We start from the raw sequence: 24,038 nt of genomic DNA on the forward strand, positions 1-24,038 counted from the left end.
AAAATAATAGAAAAATAAAATTCTACAAAAAGCATTTCTATAGAAACGTCACATCCAAACAACGACCAAAAAATAATTTCACCGTTTCTAAACATAAAAGGTTTTAAAAACGCCAAAACAAACAAGACCCAATTGGCTGATCCGACAACAATTCAACAGATCTGCCATGCAACCAATAAGGATTTTGGCAAATTTTCAAATAAGAAAACTTTTACACTATGCAATCAATCAAGTAAGCCTTCGAATTAATTTCATACAACGATAATATTATCAAACAAGATACTCTCCTTAATATTGTGAGTGCAATTCTATTTGATGATATATATATTATATATATCCAGTAATCATGTACTCCATAATAAATACTAGGATTTAAAGAATACAAAATTCTAGTAAAGCCATCGGAACATGCTCAGCCAGGCTCTACAAGTCCTTCTCAAACCAAGCAATATCCGAGAGACGAATAATGACACTCTGATAATTCGGTTTCATATATATAATGTAGAAACAGTAGCACGAATAATTAGTAGTACAAGTATGATAAAGATAGAACGCTATTACCTGAAAATATATTCCAGCTTGTTTACTCCTTTAAATTACTCGGCCAAACCAGCCTTGCTCTTCAAATGATTTTTGAAGTCGATGATGTCGCCCTCCCACCGCCTCACCGCCTGATTTTCACAAACCCATATTTCCTCTGCAACCTGATTGATCAACCTGAAGTCATGACTCACAAGAACCATTCCTCCATCCCACGCATTCAAAGCCTCCGCCAGCGAATCGATGGTCTCGATGTCAAGATGGTTGGTTGGCTCATCAAGAAGCAGCATGTGGGGCTGTCTCCAAGCAAGCCAGGCGAAGATCACCCGGCTCCTCTGGCCGTCGGAAAGGTTCTTCATCGGCATCACCTGGGCCTTTCCGGTTAGACCAAATCGACCGATCGCTGCTCGCATTTTCTCTTCTTCGTTGCCAGTATATTCCTTCATCATGTACTGGAGAGCTGACATCTCTAAATCGAGCTTCTCTGCTAAATGCTGATGAAACTGGGCAATCCTCAGGTGGTTGTGGCGGCGGACCATTCCGTCCGCCGGAATCAGATCACCGGTCATTAGTTTAAGCAGAGTGCTCTTTCCTGCACCATTTGGACCCACCAGTGCAATCCTGGAATCAAGATCGACGCCAAAATCTAGGTTTTTGTATATGAGATTGTCAGGAGTGTATCCAAATGAGACTTCCACAAACTGTAGTACAGGTGGGGGAAGCTTCCCCACATCAGTGAAGTTGAAAACGAGGACCCTGTCCTTAACTACTCTCTCTGTGAGTCCACCGCGCTCCATTTTGGCCAATGTTTTCTCCTTGCTTTGGGCTTGCCGGGCCAGCTTTGCAGAACCATGGCCGAAGCGCGCAATGTATTCCTTCATGGCAGAGATCTGATCCTGTTCCCACCTGTATTGTTTCATTTGATTTTCCTCGAGCTCTGCACGGGTTTGTATGTACTGATCAAAGTTGCCTGTGTACATCTTCAGTTTCTTGTTCTGCATGTGGATAATATTTGTGCAAACTCCATTGAGAAAATCCTGTGAGTGAGACACCACAACTAGAATGCGGTCAAAATTCTTAAGTGTCTCCTCCAGCCAGACGCATGCCTCCAGATCTGATGGGGAGAAGAAACGAAGAAAAAAGCTTAAGCTTTGTGAATCAACATAAAAGTTTATATAGCACCAATAGAAAAAAAAAACTAAAAAAAATTAATTATAAAGGGAAAAAAAGTAAATTTTATGGATCAATAAATTGATTATACATCTTATAATATTTATCCTCCTAATAGCATTCTATGCAGTTATAAATTTTATCGTGTAGTAATAACAAAAAAACTGATTGTTAAGATGAATTACCCTAAAAAAGATTTGAAGTTAATTTATAAATTCCAAGTAGATTAATCATGTTATATGGATCACCAATAAATGAAGGCAAAAAAGAAGTCCTTAGCAACCAATTTGAGTGTGATAGAAAAGTAAACGATTTGCCAAGACGGACGCATGATGAAATTAAAAAGAATATAGTGAAAAATGATTATAATTGAGATGATGAGAGTTGCATCTATTAAATCAAAGTTTGCAGAAATTACACTTACAAGGATAAAAAATGCCCAATAAATAAGAGCAAATAGTATATGACAGATCAAAATTAACATTGCTCAAAGTTGTGCCAAAATATATATAAGCAAGAGTATAACATGTCATGTGGCACTCAATCAGAACAAATGAAGGATATAAAAAGCCATGCACAAAAAGTTCGAACACAGTTAAAGCTCAGTACCGCGAGTAATGATCACACAAACAACATACTCAAGCTTCCACAAGGTGCCTCAAACAAAGATCCTTGAGTTGACCCGAGCTCTGAACTATAATGTAGTTTGCATGAGGTAGTGACTTGGGTACAAGGATTTAAGTTTTGACTTAATCTACTCTAATGATTATTTGGTTCACTAGGACAGGTGGGATTAAATTTCAAGAAGGGCAAGGCTTAAAACTTGGGGGAAGACCGGTGGGCCGATTAGAAGATTGGTGGGGCTTTAATGTGTTTAAACTACTAGCACAAAGATTGGTTAAAATGTGAGTGTGCTTCGGAAATGAAGTCCATGTATTTCATATGAGTTATCATTGATAATAGTTGAGCCTTAAATATTTACATTTGGCTGAGAATAACCATGATGCTCAAGACTTGTGTATTTGATATAAATAGAACTCGAGGATTTTGATTTGGTCGTCTAATGTAATTGGTATTTATGATTGCATGTGATATGGGAATTTGGCCTAGTCTAGCGATAATTACAGACCTTAAGTATAAGGTGCTTGAGGAAAGAGGTGTGAATAATTATTGGTTTGTTTGCTTGTTTTGCATATTTATTTTACTTTAGGTGTCTATGTTACCTAGAATTTAGAGACTGTATAGAATATACTTATAAATTTCACCAATTACATTTTCTATATATTTCTGTTGAATTTCTCCTAAAATTTTAGTTTACCTATTTCTACATATTTTTTCTCTTAAAACATTTTTGTTTATTTTTAAAATATTAAAAGAAAAAAAAATTTATGAGACTTAGGGGTCATGCCTCTAGGTTTATGCCCATCCCCATGGCATGAAATATAAAGGTAAAAACAATCAGCATTTGCTAAAACAAAATCAGCATTTACAAACCTAACAAGTAAAATAAGTTGCCAAAATGCTTAAATATAAACTTATGGATGATAAATATAGAAAAAAAAAACTCTAAAAAGAACTACTTGTTGATCAGAAATCACTCAATACACATATTTAGAATTAACAAAAGAAATCATCTTGAGCACAAATAAGTAAAAATAAGACAATCCGCTCATAGCATTTCAGAAAGTAGAAGATAAAGTAAAATTTAAGTTCGTAGAGTTCACCGAGATGATTTGTAGGTTCATCGAGCAGAAGAATAGTTGGGTTCATAAATAAAGCTCGGGCTAATGCAATCCTCATACGCCAACCACCAGAGAAGTCCTTTGTCTTCTTTGCTTGCATCTGCTTATTGAAACCCAACCCAAAAAGAATTTCAGCAGCCCGTTTTTCAGCAGTTGATGCATCCATTGCTTCTAGCCGTTCATAGATTCTGTCAAGCGCTTCTCCACCGCCACCATCCTAAGCATTATTAGAAATCCACAACGCATTAGTGCAACAAATTCAACATTAATTTTTGTATAAATGATAATAAGCGAAGGTTTGAAATGATTAAAAGTGGAACAAACAACCTCAGCTGCTAATCTTTCAACTTCTTTCTCCAATCTAATCCTTTCCTCATCACAGCTGATAACAGCTTCAAGTGCAGACATATCTGAGGCTTCAATCTCCCGAGTAAGGTGGTGGATATCCATATGCTCAGGAATTGGTAGCTCTCTAAGCCCTATTGCTGTAAGAAGTGTAGACTTCCCACATCCATTCAAGCCAAGTAAACCATATCGCCTGTAAGAGATATTATTTGTGAGTATTTTGTAAATAGCAATATACTGGCGAACATTACTTTTTGGTTGCCAAAAACACCATGCACAAAAATATTAATAAACCCCATTATATAATGATATAATGTAATTCAACATTTAGTTAATTAGGATTCCACTGTGCCATAGCTCTATCATTCATATTGGTTTATCATTTAAGAGCAGTGTAGAGATGAGCTTACCTGCCATAGTTAAGCTCTAATTCGGAATCAACTATGAGATCATGACCATGAAATGTCAGTGCCAAAGACTCAATCTGGAACACAACCAATAATAAAAACAAAGTCAAGTATAACGGTGAAATTAATGCCAAGAAATCTACAAACAAATAAAGAAACACATAGTAAATGAATTGAAACCACATGCAACAAGTTAATGCATGAGAAAATAGTGATCTATGTCAAGATCATTAAGTAGTCAAGCAACAAATAGCATGCTTGGAAAGATTATTTTTGCATCAAGCACATCACAAGAATTTTCAATCTGTTGAAAGAATGACATTATATCATAATAAAGGACTTTTCAACTAATAAAAACAGAACTTGCAGGTTCAACCAAGTATAACTATGTTTCAATTATAAAAAAGATAATTAAAACATCTCCAGTCATGCCACGAAATAGCTGCATAAAATCATTCTAAGCACGATTAACAAATCAACAATGAGCTATGTTTCAAACACAATGTGTAGGTTCCAAGTCACGGGCATGGAGGAAAAAATATACTAGAACTGGACTGGTCATTCATACAGGACAAGTCAAGGTTAGGTTTCCTAATACAAAAAATATTATGCAAAATATGCTTTCAAGCAAAAAAAAAGTAGAGTATCCACAAATCACAAGTTACCAACAATACCAATAACTTCTTTTCTTTCGATGAAAATAGGAAATAGCAATCTTTAAGCATAGTTGATTATAAAGAAATCGTAAATATCATAAACCCTAAACTCCAAAAAAAAAATTCCACTAAATACAATTTTCAATGTATCAGTTTTTTTATCAAAATCATGAGCATTAAACTAACCAATAATAAATTATGTAGAAGAAATGGACAATTATGAAATTATCAAGATACAACAACAACACCAACAACATCAAGCCTTTATCCCGCTATGTGGGGACGGCTACATGAATCCTTTTTCTCCATTGTACCATGCTAAAAGTTAAACTCTCATTTAAATCTAATAAAGAAATATCAATTCTAATATTTTCTAACCAAATTTTTTTAGGTCTACCTCTACCTTTCTTAACTTGAGTTAAATCTAATATATCTAGTCTCCTAACCGGGTCATCAGAAGGCGGCCGTTTTATGTGAATTATGAAATTATCAAGATAATAAAAAAAAAATGCCTCACATTGGACCAAGAAAATGACTTCTCCTGATTTTAAATAGTCGCATTTGTATCAAACTCGACGAAATCACATATCTAACTAGTAATCATAAGTTCTAAAATTTTTATTCAAGCGAAATTATGAATTATATATCTAGTACCACTATTTATTAGGGGTGTCAAAACGGGTCAATGGGTTGGGTTCGGGTCCGACCAGAAATTGACCCGACCTGAATCCTGCCAACCCGATCCCAACCCCTTTAATACACGGGTCCAAAATGTGGAATAGAACTGGACTGGCTAGCATCATGAACGTCCCAAAGCCGACTCAATAATCAAATTTTATTTAAAAAAATCATAACTTTTAGACAATAGATTTTAAATTAATTAATAAAAAATAAGAGAATCATACCAACAAATAAAAATCTAAGAAAAAAATATAAAAATCATTTCAGGTCGAAATCGGGTTGGAGGTTCAACCTGAACCCGCCCTGTTTAATAAACGGGTCAGAATTTCAGGCCCAAAGCAGATCCCGTTTATTAAACGGGTCGATCCAAAACTGAATTTTTCGGGACGGGTTGGCGAGTCGGGTCCTTTTTTTACACCCCTACTATTTATAGACTTATAGTCTACGTCAGTTTCAATTTAATTTTAAATTATTCTAAAAATAATTCCAAATTTAATTTAAATATTGCTACTAACTAAAACAGCAACCTTCTATTTTAAAATTTTCAAATCCATGGAATAGCAACAACTACAACTCATGCACCCATCCAAGAAAGCTGCACACCATTCAAGTCAAAACCACACAAAGACCATATTTAATTTCTTTTTAACATAAATCAAAGATAAGTCCAAGTACAAATTAACATCACCTATGCATCCCAAAGGTAGAAAAATTGCAATAAAGAATACCAAAGGTCACGCCTCTGTAATAGCCATTTTTTCTTTTTTATTTATGAAAAAGTGCCAAAGACCAACACCTCATCTCATAGCAATCACCGCATCAATCTTCCAGCTTGAAAAAAAATCAACTACAATGAATTGAGCACTCCATACCATCTTTTATGGAAATTAATCTTAACTAAATCAATGCTGAAATTATGCCAACCAAAAACACTAATCTAAAGCCAATAAATACTTCTCTGAACAATTACAACCCTTCTCAGCCATTACCACCTAACAAATAAAATGAACAAATGAAAGAAATCAACTTGTTAAAAAAATATAAACAACATACAGATTAATGCATGAAGCCATGCCACCACAAGAATAAACACAGATTTCCAAAAAAATGCTCAGTCTAGACAAATTTGGCTCCGATGAATTTAGAATTTGATACTTATCAATCAAATATGTACATAGAGAGTAATCAATGAATAACCGCAATCAAGTCTATCTAGCCAATGAATAAGGTATCTCTAATATGTAGCTATTGGCACTGGATATAATCTCATCATCTAAAATAATCTCGTGAATATGTTGCATAAAAATATTTAGCAGAGGACTGAACATGGATGCAAAAGAAATAACTTAAAAGAGAGTATAATCCAAATAATTGATAGTTGGTCGTGAAATAAAGTCAAATTAAATACATTGAACACTACATTTATATCAAAATTTCATGGAATTTCTATTTCTTAGGCATTAGTTCAATGTTTTGCACAATTTTAAAAAGTTATGCATTCCTTATATTCAACTTAAAAATTTCAAGTGGAAGATTTTCTGAATTTTAATGCACTATGACCTTATCACCATACTTACTTTCAACATACTACATGTTCAATGCACATAAAACTTGTAATTTTCAAAACTACAATAATAAATGCAATGATTAATGTCAGATGAGGCAAGTCATGAAAGTACAACAAAATTAAGATGCATCCTAATAATATTAATAATGACCTAGAAAATGAAATGTCAATTAAACTACACACTAACAAAACATGCAACTTTTGATATATTTATATGTAAGAATAAACATCTTAAAGAAAACGAATTCAAATAATTTAAATATAAAGTCTGATGAATGATGGACATTTAGAATTGATCATGCAGATGGAATTTTAAACATATGGTTTGTTTTAAGATTTTTTTTATTGGAAAATGGCTAAAAATATTGTTGCGACTTAACTTCCTTTATGAGGTTCCTCCTATAAATTGATATATCGAGAAATCAAGAACAAGGAATCAAGCCAAAGTATGACCATAAAAATAAAAATAAAAAATTTAAATTTAAGGTTTGTTTTAAGGCAATTGTTATTTATAAATTACTGAAAAATATTGTCTGTAAGGTTCTTTTTATGAATTGGTATATCTAAAAATCAAGAACCCAAAATAAAGTCAACATTAATTTGATAATCATAGGAACAATATCAACAAAGAATTCATCCAACGTTGTATTTTCATCACTTATTTTGATTCATTACCTACATCACATAATGATTGGTTCAGCTTCACATTCAAACATAAGCTCCATTTTTATTAAAAATTCAGTTTCATATATGAACTCAAGCTCAACATTATTCAAACTTCAATTCCGATTTTGATCAATTATAGGCCCAGGTTCATGAATATAAGTCTATTGTAGATGCATAATTAAATTCAACAACATTGGATACAAATTCATATAGTCATTGTACATTGTATTTATCATCTAATGCAACTTCATATGAATATTCATAAACCATAGTTTTTTTATTTGTAAACTTCAACCATACTTGCCTCTTGTATTAGGGTATATTTCATTCGCTTTAAATTACATGTTAATGAGCTTTTCTTATGAATCGTCACAGCTTCAACAAACCTAATAGAATGCTTGAACATGCCTCAATACACATTGATAAAAATATAAGGCCTCATATTATATTTTTGTTAAATTATAGCTTAATTTATTCGTAATTTCTAGCATAAGACCTTTAATGAAGTAGTAGTAACAAAATAAACCAAAGGAAACCATGTGCAACTACAATACATGCAAAACTTACATAGTATTCAAACATACCTGAATCAATTTGTTAACAACTCTAAAATTAATTATAAATTCATCCTTATATTTGGCAAATGGTAAATAATTCTATTTAAGATTATTTCATGTAAATCATGTTGATATTATTTCACTTGAAACACTTCATCAAAATAACTAAGCATGTCCAGCCTAAGTTTATTTTAGCAATATCTACTTTTCATAATCAAATAAAAAGTAACATTCAAATAACTCCAGTTTATTAAACCATCTTGAAAAATTCAATTCTAAACCTCGATATAATTATAAAGTGTTTGTCTTGAATCATAACTTACTCGATCCTGCCTAAATTACATCATTTATTAATTTTTATTGACTCAATTAATATCCTACATTTATTCAATTTGACAATGCAACCATAAAATTTGATACAAATTTTTTGCAAGTTCACTCGAAGTTATATCTTCTACTAAAACTAATATGAAGTGTTGCAATATGCTTTCATACAAAAGAGAAGTAGATGATTCACTCACATCACAAGTTCTCAATTATACCAAAAAGCTACTTTCAATGAAAATAGACAATAATAGTCTTTAAGCCTAGCTAATAATGAAAATATCATAATACTCATTAAATTTTAACAAGAATTTGGGAAGATAAATAAATAAATAAACAAATGATAAATAGATAAATAAATAAATAAACAAATGAATAAATTTAACTTAAATAATCTATAAGAAAAAAATTATTATTAAAATAAAGAGCACTAAACTAGCAATAACAATTTATGTAGAAAAAATAAACAAAGACTGAAATTACTGAAATATAAAAAATTCATGCTTCATCTAGCATAAGCTGATGACTTCACCTAAAATCAGATAGTCGCACTTGTACCGTGCTCAAAGGAATCATATATTAACTTGCACTCACAAGATTTAAATTAGAAAGTAAAATTATATTATGACAAAAAACAATAAATCACATATCTCGTACAATTATTTATGGAAACCTCCTAACCTAGATTAGTAAAAAAAGTTGGCACAAGATAAATCTCAATTTATATTTAAATTAATTCCAAAATAAACTCTCAATTAAATTTAAATCATGTAATCAACCAAGCAAGAAATCGTACAGTTTACAATGTCTAAATCCATAGAATAAGAGCAGTTGTTGGTCACGCAAATAGCCCTCACCCTATTTTTTAAAATAAATCAAGGATAAATCAAAAGCCTAAAGTAGCACCACTCTTGTATACCACACATAGAAAAATCGAAATAAAGAAGACCCCAACTTTGTGTCTTTGTGATAACTTTTTTTTTTTTTTGCATTTCTTGAATAATGCCAAAGACCTTTACTAGCACAAATATAACACCTACGACGTATTTTTGTACTACCTAAAATTGCATTTGAAGTTCAATCAAGACATATCTCATTAGAACTAAATTGTAGTGCGAAACTATACCAAAAAAGTAGAAAAGAAATAGGGAGGCAAAAAAGTGCAATGCTCCATGTCCTTTAGTGATTGAAATTTGGCCCTTATATATTGGTTAATATAATGAGAGCAAATAGGAAAGAAATAAACATCTTAACAAGAAAAGTTAAATGATGTAGCATAATTTATTTATTTAAAACATATTAAATAAAACTACATCATCAACCGGAGCAATTCATGAGTTTTATCTTCCAATAATGCGGAATCATATCCTCCACCTCAATAATCCACAGCTTGTTATTCTTTCTTGAGAAATTGCAAACAAAAAATTGGTTTTCGGGTCAGATTCGAGTCAAATCCGAAATTGACCTGCACTTAAGACGTCCGACCCAAACCCGACCAATTTGTCCAAACAGGCTAAAAATTAGACACCAACCCGACCCGACACGAACCCGACCCAACACTACCCAACCCGCTGATCCGGTTAAGTGTGAGCACATCGAGCATGCGAGCGGGCAAGGGCAAGGGCAAGGGCAAGGCCGATGGCAAAGCACGAGCGGGTAAGGGCAAGGCTGACAGTGCGAGTGGGAGAGGGCGAGGCCGTAAGTGTGAGCGCGAGGGTGAGGCCATGAGCATGAGCATGAGAGGCCGCAAGGGTGAGTGCGAGTACAAGCATGAGCAGGGGAGGGCGCAGGCGAGTGCGAGCTGACAGACAAGTCAAATGTGTCAAACAGGTTGCATTCGGGTTTGTGGGCTAACCCGACCTGATATTTCAATTGGGTCAAAATTTTAAACCCGAACTGACCCGTTTGTTGAACAGGTCAACCCGAACCCAAAATTTTCGGGTCTGGTTTTGAGGTCGGGTCATATATGGACACCCTAAAAAAAACACTTAATGTTGCAGCTTCCCTTTCATCCAGGAACATTGTGAGCCATCATACCATAATGCAAAAGAGGGGAAGGGGCAATCAATTGCTGCCTTCAACAAAAACTATGTCCTCTGAAAAAATTGTCCTTCAAACTACTAATGGTCCATTCTCATCAACATCAACGTATAGGATATTTGAGTTTTAACTATAGCTGAAGATTGCATTTAATGTTGCTATGACAAGCTCAACAACTTCCAAACCTATTTGGACCTTTACTTTCAATCATGAAACTAATCTAGCGGCTAAACCCTGTCTCCATCTTAGAGAGAGAGAGAGAGAGATGATAATGCTTTAACCCTTCCATATTCAATAAAATACCAGAGAAAAACAAATGAAGTGTAGCAAATGAGGACAAATTTTGCTTATTTCACATATGCATTCAAAAGTATACCCTAAGAACAGCATAATTTCCCGCTTAATGTACCATTTAAATAATACTTCTAACCTAAAAACCTAAAAGACAACTGTCATATCGTATTTTGTCATGATAAAACACTCTTAAGAACATGCTAACATTTTTTTTTCTACTGGGCTTGTTTGTTTTATATTTTAATTCATCTTCTAGATTCATATTCACCTCAAAGAAACACATAGATGAGCATCATAAAAAATGAAATAGAATTGCAAGCCACTAAATCAGATTTCTATAACAACATATTAACCAAACCAACAAAATTCAATTTAGCACATTTAATTTAGTGGGTAATTTCCATCAATTATTTTAATGATGCATATCATAGTTCTAAAAAACTTATAGCATCAATGACGTCAAATAATGATGTCAACCAATGGTTTAAAAATAGTACATAAATGATAAGCACAAATATTGCTCTAATAAAAAAAATGCACAGCCCTTCTTAGGTCAAGATTGATGAATATAATTATATAAATATACAAATGTGCCATAATAATATTGATTAAGTAACATAACCCAGTAGTAAGTAAATAATTTACTAATATTTTTCTATTATTTTCATATAGTAATTAAAAAAAAACATTACATAATAAATTTGGAACAGCGATCTTGATTTCACTGACAATTAATATCTGACTACTAATCAATTTTATCAGAATCCATATTTCTGTTGCCATTTATATTCTATATTATAATAAATTTCAACGCAGTATTATATCAGCATACAAACTAAAAAACTAATAATCGATAGTAACAGTTAATAATAATACCCTTGTTTGAGCCAATGGAGGAGGTGCTAGGGATAGTTCTAGCCACCTAAGAAAACATTGGTTCAGTGAATCCACACCACTCATGTCACAATCGTTGATAGTGGCCATGGGCTCCATTACTTTAATGTTCACTATAGATCACAAGAGATGCGATAGTTATTATATTTGCTCTATTGGCAATCCTCTATCATTCAATCCCCTTACTCCCGTCCTCTTGGATGCCAAGTAAGCCCGTCAGGATTTGAACTCGCAACCAGTGCTGTTAATACCAAATCGACACAACAAAAAAGGGAAATGATCACAGTGGCAGTCTCAATACAATAGGTGGAGGATGCTTCAGGTTTCCCGTTTCAGATTTCAGCAAAGCTAAATAAGGAATTTTTAGATTTTGAGCAAAGCTACAGATTTCAATTAGGATTTTACTAATTTTGAGGCAATTTTGAGGACTAACCAATCAAACACAAAGGACTAAAATGGAAGGGACAATTCATTTCCCTGATAGGGATTTAAAAGACTCGTGGTTTCTGCAGGACAAATCGGATGGAATTTAAAGCTGGATAAGGGGAAGGCGTGATTGTAGCTTGGCGTAGTGATAGGAAATGAATAGGATATGGAAATTCAGATAAACTTGAAATGAAAAGGAAAAGGAAAAGAGTTAAAAGAGAGGAGGAAGAGAGGAAGCCGAGACCTGAAAGAAAGAAAGTAGAGCACCTGATCCTTTCAGAGCAGCTGATCCTTTCAATGATTCTAATATTCACAAACCATTCATAATAATTTAAGAAACCCGGAATGGAGTCCCTATTAACCAAATGCCTAGGCACAGTAAAAATCTTATTAAGTTTATTAAAAACTAAACAAAATAGAGAAACTAAAGCTAACATTAATAACCAAACAAACATGACATTAGAATGATGGCTTATAAAAAAATACTAAAAAGAACAATTTACTAGTCCAACATCGTGTAACTCCATTGTTTGTCTGTCATAAATCCTAGAGTGCAAAGAACTCTCACTACAGAGTTGTTGTCAAGGTAGTTGATCAAAAAACAAGTCGTGTGCGCACAGCTGATCATCCAATGGGAAATAAACAGAGTAAGGCAAGACATCTCAAACTGATCAGAACATATGAACATCACCTACCTCGGGAGGAAGAATCGATGGTAAAACTGGCTTAGAAACTGTCTTAGATGTTGCAGACACTCTACCAGTAGGAAAACTAACAAGTAACACTAGAGGCTTGAAAGAATTATCGTATGCTTACATATTTTCAAATTTTGAAGCATAACAAACATTATAATCAGAATGCAAATAAAAGACACATGCTTAAAATGTTGGCTTTCAAATAAAATGGCAAGGTATTGAAGCCTTAACGTGCAGTGTGTGGAACATTAAAGAATAAATCATACCAGAAAACTATAAATCAAACACAGTACTGTATGTTTTACAAGGAATAGAATTCATTATAGCTTTATATTATTTGGTACAAATGGCAATATGTCTTACAATATATAGCAAGGCAATAGTAGCAGATAATAATGCATGCATGTGAAATAATGATTCCTATAGGTATCTAGGATGCATACTAAGAGTAACCGTGAAAATAGGCAACACTAAGGAGCTCTGTGTGATTAAACACTTATGACTTTCCATTGGATTTAGATACACTGACTGCTAAACTATATAACATGTTCAAACAGTAAAGAAGCAGAAAAATCAGGGAAACCGACTCTCAAATTGAAGAGAAACTAAAACGTGTAACTAATACAACACCTATGACGCTCCATAGGATTTCCGTACAATTAGTACTAAAGCATATAACAGATTCAGATATTAAAGAAGTAGACTAGTCATAGAGAAGGAATGTCAGATTGAAGAGCAGACTGAAACATGCTTCTAATAAATTCTATGACAACTTTACTTGGGGTCAAAAACGTAGAGGAAGCACAAAAAATTTAGGCTTTCATGAAGAAAATCATATGTAAAAAATCAATAACATTTCTCAGCAACTCAACATATTTGATGAGTTTCTTCATATAATATGGAAATTCAAGTGTAATAATGAGTAACTTAATTAATTAATATATGAAAAATATGATCAGTTGTGCTTAACTAGACTTAACTTAACTACGACTAGTAGCTTAAAATCAAGTGTGATTTTCAGTTCAAAATAAAGATGAGGTAAGAGATTATTGCAAGTAGAGGCGCTGGTCCAAATTTGGATAACAATATAGGCAATGTGAATTGCAAAGCACCTTCCTGCATCAGACAGTCTTCAAAACCTAGGTTCTCAATATGAAATGTTTAATGTACTTAAAAACTTCAATGGGACTAATTTCTTAAACAAGGAGATCTAAGATGTTTAACATAAGTGGAAGGATTCAGAACGTAGCTTTTGGGTAAAAAATGACCATGCATTGCATGGGATCTGCTGTTGGTGTGACTAAAGAGAGGAGATCAAAAATATTGTCAACAATATTAAGTGTATATAGTGGATTAAGACTAAGTATTTAAGTTAGAAGCTTTCTATCTTGAAGGAGTCATACATTGGACCTACAACTGAGTGTCAATAAATTAATCACCATAAAAGGATTATAATAAATTCTACTCTTCTGAAAATGTGCATAATACTGATGAATAAGTTCTACTTAAAGTTGTCAATGACTTAAGTCTTGTTTGGACCAATGAAGAGAAACAATGTTATGACTGAGCTCATCATATTTACATACTATAATATCAAATGCTTTATTTAAATTTCTATTCGTGTGTCAAAGTACTCTTACCATTTGTGAAGTTCAATTAACTGGATTTTCATCCTATATACAATGCAATGGCAAATTATAGCCCAACAATTACATGTAGTAGCATTCAATACTCAATTAATAAACTATCAACTCCAAACAAAGCAATGTTTAAAATTCAACCAATTCTTTCTCAAAAATGATTTGTAGCAACATTTCATTTTATTTCGGTCCAGAAAATCAAGCAAATTTCAACAGAGTTATGATACAGTTTGTAAATTTCAAGGAATTAAGCAAAGTTCAGTAAATAAGAAAATAAAAAATTCTCTCAAGTTTTTATGGAGTTGCAACATGTCGTCGTAGGATTAAACAACAATTTTAGCAGAAGTAGGAATGCAATTTTAGCAAATAAAAGGTGCACCAACTACGGAAAATGGTTTAGTTATGCAAACCTCATACAAGCTTTGGCTGAATTTCTTAAGCATAGACCTAAACATCCCCAAAATTTTGCATATCACAAAGAAATTAACAAAATTAAAGTAGAAAACTTACACCTTCTATCATGGATTCAAACAAACCTTGGGTTGATGTGAGTACTCTTCAAGCTGAAGTCTTGAATTTTAAATGAAAAAATTGTCTTGAACAGGAGAACCAAAGGAAAAGAAAACCTTAGAGGCTATTATACTTGAGAGCGTTCAACAGGTTTAGGTTAGGACTATTGTTAACATGGCAATCATTGCCAATCTCTCCTGCTCATCTTGTTGGGTTTAGTCCTCTGTTCAATATAGTTTAAGGCTCTGTTCAATATAGTTTAAGACTGGATCAAGGCTGTGAACACCGGACCGGACAACGAACCGGAAGAAGGAGAGGTTCACGGTTCGACCGGTTCAACCGGTCTAACCGGGGTCGAACCGGATGACGTAATAAATAATAAATATTATTAAAATTTAATAAAATTAACGTAATAATAATATTATCATTCAAAGTTTGAGGCAAAAAATTAAATTAAAAAAAAAACTATGAAACATAAATTTTATATAATTAAGTAAAAGAATTATATTAAAATCTCACATAAAAGAAAAAAATTCTAAATCTCATATTTATAATAATTTACACTCATAAAAATATGATAATTTTAAATTTAAATATTTTTTTGAATTTTAAATTTAATTTTTAATGTAAATTAAATTTATATATAACCATATAATTTAATATAAATACATATTTAATATAAATTTAATTATAACATAAGTTTATAAATTTAATATAAATTATTCTTATTTTATATTATATGATTAAATATATTTTACATGTTTATGTTGTATACCAAATTTCTTTTATAAATTTATATCTTAAATAATTAATAAATAATTAAATACATAAAATTATTAATGATAAATTATTTTTATTAGTGTATAGTATAATTTTTATTATTAACTAATAAATAAAGTTTTCATTTACAATAAAAATAATATTAATTAAAAATCTGTTTAAAATATTTTTATATGCATTATATATTTTATGAGTTCATTTACATCTCAACTCTTTTCTTTAGTCCCACACACACTTGAGAAGACTTTCTTGCTAGTGTTTACATAGCATTTTGAGTTCTCTTGTGTTAAGAGCTCACATGGTACCACCACTCCATATGAATGCTTCATGATAATTTGGAATAAATGTTTTATAATAAAATATATTATTATTAATTAAAATTTTTAATTATATGTTAAATTATTTATTTAAAAAATATTTAAATTTTTTTAACCTAAACCCTAATAATAGTGTGTTTAATTTAATTTAAGAGTTTTAACATTAATATTTATATTGATAATGATTAAGTTTAATATTTATTTATATTATATAATTTATTTAACTAATATTAATAAAAAAACTTGAACCGGCCGTTTTAAAAACGGACCGGTTCACGGTTGAACCGACGGTTCTACCCAAAACCGGCCAGTTCAATGTGAAGGCGGTTTTCAGATTGAACCGGACCGGCCCTTAACCCGGTTCACGGTTGAACCGGTCGGACCGGCCGGTCTGGTCCGATTTTTAAAGCACTGGGCTGGATTGCTACAATTTAAAATATGGATAACAACCCGATTGTTACCTAAAATGTGCTCTAAAAATAGTGCTAATCATTTCATTTCTAAATATGAAAATAAATGAATGTCTGCAAATTGGGTTTTAGTCTTCAATATATTGACTAACTCATCATACTAAACTCAAAATAATCTACAGGCCGAGCTTGCAAAGACTTCTTTATCAAGTTCAAAAAAGTCATAGTAGTGGGGTAGTAGCTACCTACTTGACGGAGACTGATGATTCTCTGATCATAAAACATTCTAAGTTACAATGATCTAATGCTACCAAATAGGGCTATGACCTAGTAGATAAATTTTGGATCATACATTAAGTTGGCCCTCTTAATAGTTTATTATCATAATCAAATTGCCTAAATTGAATCTTTAACAAGCTTTCAAGCAAAACCAAGTTATAATTAAAGTTCCAGCCATAGAGTTCTGGTGCTAGTCAATATCATTCCAATATAACAATGAAAGAAAAAATTGAATTTCCATTCAAATCAAATGAGGTTTGCAAATTCCCAATCCAATCAACGGGGGTAGTAGTAACATCAATGGATCGTCAATCCCTCTCTAGATAAATAAATTTTGTGTCAAGTATCAATTTGGATTTACTAGTATACTCATAATCGAAAGCTTTATTTGAAACTTAACCAAGATTTCACCCAAGTCCAATTCCATTTTGATTGAAGTTTCAATCGATAAAAATTTTAGTACTAGGCTAGGCAACATCATTTATATTTGAATACAAGAGAAGAACAAAATTCAATTCAATGATAATGAGATCCGCAATTACTAATTCTCAGTTTAAATTAAGATTGCAACACAATAAATTAACCTAATGCAAGAAAATGCCTTCATTGGCTAGTACAAGCCTTCTCATACATCATCATGGGCATAATCTTCAAGCAAACATAACAATCGAAATTGATCTAAGTAATGAAAGAAATCCACTAACAAAACTGAAATATATAAATTAATAATTAAATTAATGCTTGTGTAACTGCTATTAGCTTTTGACAAGAATAAACTCAAAGATTTTTCATTAAATATGTTTCAACTTAGACAAATTTGTCTTTGACAGACTTGCATTCGATATATGTATCAAGCAAATATGAACATAAATTATGAGGCTCCTATTAGGTAAATCAATGAATCATCATAGCCAGATCTCTTTTTATTGGTGAGAAAGTTTTAGGGCGTCAATTCGGATTGACAGGTCAAGTTTTGAAGACCAAACCTAATATTGACCCGATCTAATTTGTTTGACTTGAACCTAGCTGATGAGGACATCGAGAATCAACGGCTACGATCGTGTCTATTGTATTTTCATGTATTTTATTTGTTTATTTGTACTTTTCCATTTCTACCTCACTTGAGGGCTTTGTTTTTTATGTTTGCCCTAAGGGGCAATTGTGTCTTTTTATTTTCCTTCATGTATTTGGCTATTTAAGCCTCCTCTCTTCCTCTTGGAAGGGATGATTGATGATTGATAATGAAAAGTTTTATGTTCTTGTTGATCTCTTAGGGTTCACGTGATCTCTTAGTGAGGGTTCATAGAGAGGAGAAAGCCCGAGAAGGGTGATTTTGCAATACCGTCAATCTTTGGAAAGAGTCCGAGGTTCGCGGTTCTTACGATCTCTGTGTGAGTTCATTAGTTATCTCTACCTTTCTCTCGTATATTCCTTGTTCATGGATCCAATTGGCTGAATCTGTCATTTAGCATTATCTCCTTTCTCCCCTTTTCAAGCAAACATTCTTCTTCTCCACCCACAATCTCCCGCAAGCAACGACCAATAGTTGAAAGGAGCCAAACCTCTCACTAACGTCGCCATCATTGGAGCGCCTACCACGGCGGCCACCGCTATTTCCGCCGGCCGGGCCACCTTGCCGCCGGCCTCTTCCTCTCCACCACTTTCCCCACATTCTCCCTTCCCTAGTTCTCATTGGAAGATTTGAATTTCAAAATTCAAATTCTTTCCAAATGCTGGAAATTCCAATTATGGAAATTTTTTGAAATGAATTCAAATTATAAATTAAATTAATTTGGATTTATTTAAAATTTTCCTAGTCATGCATTTCATGTTTGAGAACCTCTCTCCCTCTCTATCTAACTCCGTCTCTTCTCTCTCCATACCGCCGGCCCCCTCATTAGGCCTCCCCATTGATTGCCATCAAATGCACCTCCTTCCAAATTTTGAAATCTGAAATTGTTTTCCAATTAAACCCCCTCCATCCCAATTAAAACTGAAATCTATTTCAGTTTTCCTACACAAAGCTCTCACCCTTCTCTCTCCACCTTGCCACCTAAGCAACAATTAAACCCCTTATAAATCCCTTAATGACCGCCGGCCCCATTTACTCCCTTAATTGTGTTAATTTGAAATTCAAATTAACAATTCCCCTTAATGAAAATCTGAAATTAAAATACAGATTTTCCCTCTCATCTCTTTTCCCCCTCGCCCAATTAACTCTTTAATTAAATCCAATTAATTCCTATTGGGTTTGAATTGATCCCATCGGTCTACAGCAGCTGTCCAAGCTTTCCTAAGCAATTGTAGGTGGCTGGCCAGAATTTTTTAAGTACCAAAGTTGCTATCTAGCAATCTTGGCAATCTCCTATTGCTGTCCCGCAGTCTCTAAATTCCAGATTGATGTCCAGCTGCATCCAGAAGCTCGTGGTGGCTGTCTACTTCCTCTCAAATAAACAAATGATCACCGGAGCTTTGTAATTCCTATTTCTTTGGTCATCCTTGCATCATTCAAGCAGTAACGGCAGGAATGTACCAACCATGGTGGATTTCAATGGTCTTCTTCCTCCTTGCAAGGCGTGACTTCCTGTGTGCTCCAGTATTCTTATGCAAAGTGCCTGATTTTACTACTTTGTCAATTGCTGCCTAAGCCTCCTTTGACGGGAAAAACTGTTGTCCCATTGCTTTAAGTTGCTGTCAAACTGCTGTTAGAAGTATTTTAAAGGCCAAAAAGGGGTTTTCAACCATCAATTGCTGCAGCCTACACATCTCCAGTTGCTGTCCAATCATTTTGGCGGCCATCTTTTGCTGCCATGCTGACCAAGGAGTCAATGATCACCTTCCTAAATGTGTCCAAGCCTTGACATTGCTAGTTGCTCTTCATCCAGTGTCTTGGTGATCAAACGGGGAGCTTCGCAATCTCTCGTCTTTGGGTAAACTCTTTCCCCGACTCTTTTATCTTCAAAGTGCTTCTCAATTGTGGTCTAGTAAATTCATGACAATCATGTTAATACTTCTCTGCTAAAAGCCTAGTAATAGGAAGAGTTGGGTGAGGGATCTTTCATAGACTAATCTTATTGTTAGTATTGGAATTGTTGGAACTATCCATGTATGCAATGTTGGATTAAGCTAGCTATCTTTTGAACTTAACTTCTATGCATGTGAGTTAACCTAAACTAGGCACCACTTTAATATTTATTTTATCGTTCAATTCCGCATAAGATCTTGCTTATTATTGCCTCTAAATCTAAACGTGCAAACTTCATTAAGCAAATCACTTTCGCATCGGATTGTATCACATCACTAGCCTATTTATTATTAGGAATAAAATATTTAATCTGAACACGATTCAAACCAAGCTCGACTCATTTAACCAATTTATTATATGGATCATGCAATTTTTTAGATCAACAAAACATAACCCAATTAACTTGAATGTAATCAACTTAATTTGAACAAAATCAGTTTAACCTTAATATGAACCATTTAGCCCAAACTTGAATAGTAATTAGGTCAATTTTAACTTTTTCGGATCAAACCAAAACCGATTTGAAATTTAATCGACTCAACTTGAACCTAGATTTTCACATCATGTTCATGTCAGCTTGTCATGTTAGGTAATTTTTTGACACTCCCAAAAAGCATATCTCTGAAATCCAACATGAATAGTGAACAAGATCTCATAATCTAGAATAGCTTTAGGAATTAGTTGCATGAAAGTATTTCGCAGTCTTAGATGTAGAATCATAGGTAGGTAGAAATAGAGTAGAATTCAAGGACAGTAGTAGACTAATGAAATAAGATCAAATTAAACACCAAAAAAACTAGATTTATACCAAAATTTCATGAAATTTCTATTTTATAAGCATTGATATCAATGTGTTTCAAAATTTTAAATATATCAACCTTCCTTGCATGCAACTTCTTAAAGGTTTAAATGTAACATGATCTTATCACTAGGCCTAAATTTCACATACATAATGGTCAAATAAGCAAAAAGCTTGTACAACAACAAACAACAACATCAAGCCTTTGTCCCACTACGTGGGGTCGGCTACATGAATCCTTTTTCGCCATTGTATCCTGTTAAAAGCCAAATTCTCATTTATGAAATGCATATGTTGTGCAAATAATATAAATATATAATAAATTCAAAAAGATACTAATATGTGTCTTAAAAATTCTTTAAAATGACTTATAAGTAACTCTTGAAAAATAAAATGCTAATGCAATTGCTAGCATGCAAATAGGGTTATGCGGGAAAAAAAATACTTCTCCAACTTCTAATATTTTTTCCACATCACCTAATGTCAAATTATCATCATCAAGAACTAACTCAGCTTATGTGTTTGAAGTATTACCATCCATCTCTTAAATAATGGCACTAACACATCTCACTCCTTAGCACCTTGAGGCAATGCAATGCCTTAATGAAGCTTGCCTATGAGATGTAAACTATGAATTTGACTTGAAGACCAAAGATTATTCAGGAAAAACAATTTTTTTGGCTCAAATCAAGCTTAGATTGCAACAAGAAAGCCAGGTCGGGTTAAAATAAACAAGAATTGAGTCAGGCCTACATCAAATTGAGCTAACTCGAGATTAGAACAAAATGTAAATACATGTATTATGAATTCATGAATAATTAAAATAAAGAACATGATGGCTTGATGTTCTTTAGATGAACAAGAATTACCATAAGATTAATTTAAAGAGATGCGATAAGAGAGGGAGATTGAGATGGAAAACTTTTTTCTTCTATTCTTGGACCTTTCATTGGAAAAAGAGCCAAAAAGTTGCACATATGTCGAAAATATCCTGTTAGATTTTCATAGATACAAAGACGTCATATTGATTACATCAGGTATAGTTTTTATGGACCAACATGGGATTTTCTCTTGTATCTCTCCTACACAGTTAACGTTTTATACAAACGATAATTCAAATGTATGGACCCATGTCAAACTCTGATTCAAGAGATTGTAATTGCATTGGATAAGCAAGAAGCATAGTAACTAACTGAGCATGTGTTGCTTGATGATTGGGAAACCAAAAACATCTTGGGTCATCGATTCCTATTCTGCCAATCCAATTGCCATCAAACTTATCTTCTTTCTGACTGACTTGGGTTCACTCTCTATTGGAGCCGAGCCAAGTAATCTAGGTTCAGCCGAGTGGATAGACAATATGATTAAAATAGCAACCTGAGCATAATAAGCCATTTCTTATGCTAATTATGGACTAGTGCAAAAATGTAGCCAAGTCGTTCATATCACAGCTAACACAATAATTGTGATCCATGTTACAAATTAGGACTTGAGTGACTGACTCTACATCTAACACCACCTTGACTAAATTGAATTCAAAATTGCCGAGTAAATGATCTATTTATGGAACGATGTATAGAAATGACATAATATTCATCTATGGGAGGAATGGAGGGTCAACAACCCACCATATTCACCCAACCTTAAACGAACAACAAGCATGGTTTGACTCAAGATTGAATTGAATAGCTTCGAGCTAATATTAAGATGTGTCAACCGAACCAAGTTGAGATTATTAGCATCCTTCTGAATTCTCACAACGCCTCATCTAGGCAACTTTTATGTCTTTGAATATCAACTTAAAAAGGATTCAATTTTCATGATTAATAGAAGTAGAATAAGCATATTAACTTGGTCACAAGACAATTAATTGATTGATTGTAAGGTTATTTCCTCCAAAATAAACTATATGTTAATTTCGAATAAAGTGTTAGTAGAGAGAGATAAATCAGTTTGCAAAACTACGTAGATTTGAATACAAGATGATATCTACTACAAAAGTAATGGGAGGGCAGCAAGCCAAAAGCATATTATTGGGGAGTCTATGGAGTATAGCTACGCATAAAGAAGTAGATCCCCAACCCCACGATTAAGAGGGACCAACAAAATAGTTATAACTGGATAGGTAAACCATAAAGGAATATTAATTAAGAATAATTGCCAGGAAAAAGAAAAACAATAAATTTCAGATAACAATAGTACCAACATAAGGTTGAAGAATGACAAACATATCTTGAAAGACAAAATAACACAATTTTTTTCTAGATTATTTTAAGAACATTTGAAAACAACTTTAACTTGTGAAATTCAGTGCAACAACAACATCAAGCCTTTATCCCACTAGGTGAGGTCGGCTACATAAATCATTTTTCTCCATTGTGTCATGTTAAGAGTTAAATTCTCATTTGTGTCTTGTTAAGAGTCAAATTCTCATTTAAAACTAATAAAAAAATGGCTATTTCTAATAATTTATTGCAGCATCAAAAACATCTGTCCATAAAGAAAATTTGACCAAAAAACAACTGAAATTAAGATCCCAACAATATTCAGAACCACAAACTACCATGGATTATCCACTTTCTGATTTAAAATACCAAAAAAGACACCTAGCAGAGCTCCATATACAATAAGCAGTATATCAGAACAACTCCTAAAAATTTTGAAATATAGAACGTAGTAGAAGAATTAATCAAAGCCATACAGCACAGCAGCAAGCCACTCACGCGGATATCCCTGGACAGGGGATGCGAGCAAAGGACGCCGGTGCACGTGCGATCCGATATGACGAGAGCTCCCACCCCATTGTTAACACTCTCCAAAGTCCCATCATGCGAAGTCGCAACTGCTGCTGCAGCCTTGGATGAGGACGACGAGGACTTCCCACCCCGCTTCGCAGCCGCGGCTGCCTTCTTTTGGGCAGCTTTCTTCTTGCTCGCATCCGAAACCATCTTCCTTCCTGAAAAGCAAGAATAAATTAGTCAGAAACAGATTTCGAATAAGATGAAGGGATCACAGAGCAAGCAGCACAACTATGGATTTTAGGGCTTCACCCTTACTTTTTCTTTCCCCTTGAATTAAAATGAAAGCCGAGAAGTAATGGTACTGGAATTGATCACCTCCTTCGCACCACTGAACAAAAATAGACGGATCTAGGTATAGGCGAAGATACCCTAATTGAAGGGTTAAAGAGAAGTGGAGGAGAGTCTAATGTCGCCTATTTATAGTCGTCGGCCTTTTTAATTTTTTAAACAATAAATAAATTCTAAAGATTTTT

The 24,038-nt window shown here is 33.3% G+C and overlaps 1 protein-coding gene across 1 annotated transcript; it reads right to left on the reverse strand.

The window, feature by feature from the left end:
* Window positions 1–293: 293 nt before the first annotated feature.
* Window positions 294–23,977, reverse strand: LOC110096339 (ABC transporter F family member 1). The gene is made up of 6 exons (XM_020822229.2): window positions 23,821–23,977; window positions 23,488–23,720; window positions 4,208–4,281; window positions 3,780–3,990; window positions 3,435–3,669; window positions 294–1,654 (listed from the first exon to the last, which is right to left on the reverse strand). Exons 2-6 carry the CDS (start codon window positions 23,710–23,712, stop codon window positions 597–599), a joined length of 1,803 nt encoding a protein of 600 aa, XP_020677888.1. The 5' UTR covers window positions 23,713–23,720; window positions 23,821–23,977; the 3' UTR covers window positions 294–596.
* Window positions 23,978–24,038: the final 61 nt, after the last annotated feature.

This window comes from Dendrobium catenatum, unplaced genomic scaffold (assembly GCF_001605985.2).
Source record: "Dendrobium catenatum unplaced genomic scaffold, ASM160598v2 fragScaff_scaffold_864, whole genome shotgun sequence".
Lineage (NCBI taxonomy): Eukaryota > Viridiplantae > Streptophyta > Magnoliopsida > Asparagales > Orchidaceae > Dendrobium > Dendrobium catenatum.

Coding starts and splice junctions, on each gene's coding strand:
- LOC110096339 (XM_020822229.2), bottom strand. CDS start 23,712: ATGGTTTCGGATGCGAGCAAGAAGAAAGCTGCCCAAAAGAAGGCAGCC. Junction 3,670..3,779: donor TTGAAAGATTAGCAGCTGAG/GTTGTTTGTTCC, acceptor AATAATGCTTAG/GATGGTGGCGGTGGAGAAGC. Junction 1,655..3,434: donor TGAACCTACAAATCATCTCG/GTGAACTCTACG, acceptor TCTCCCCATCAG/ATCTGGAGGCATGCGTCTGG.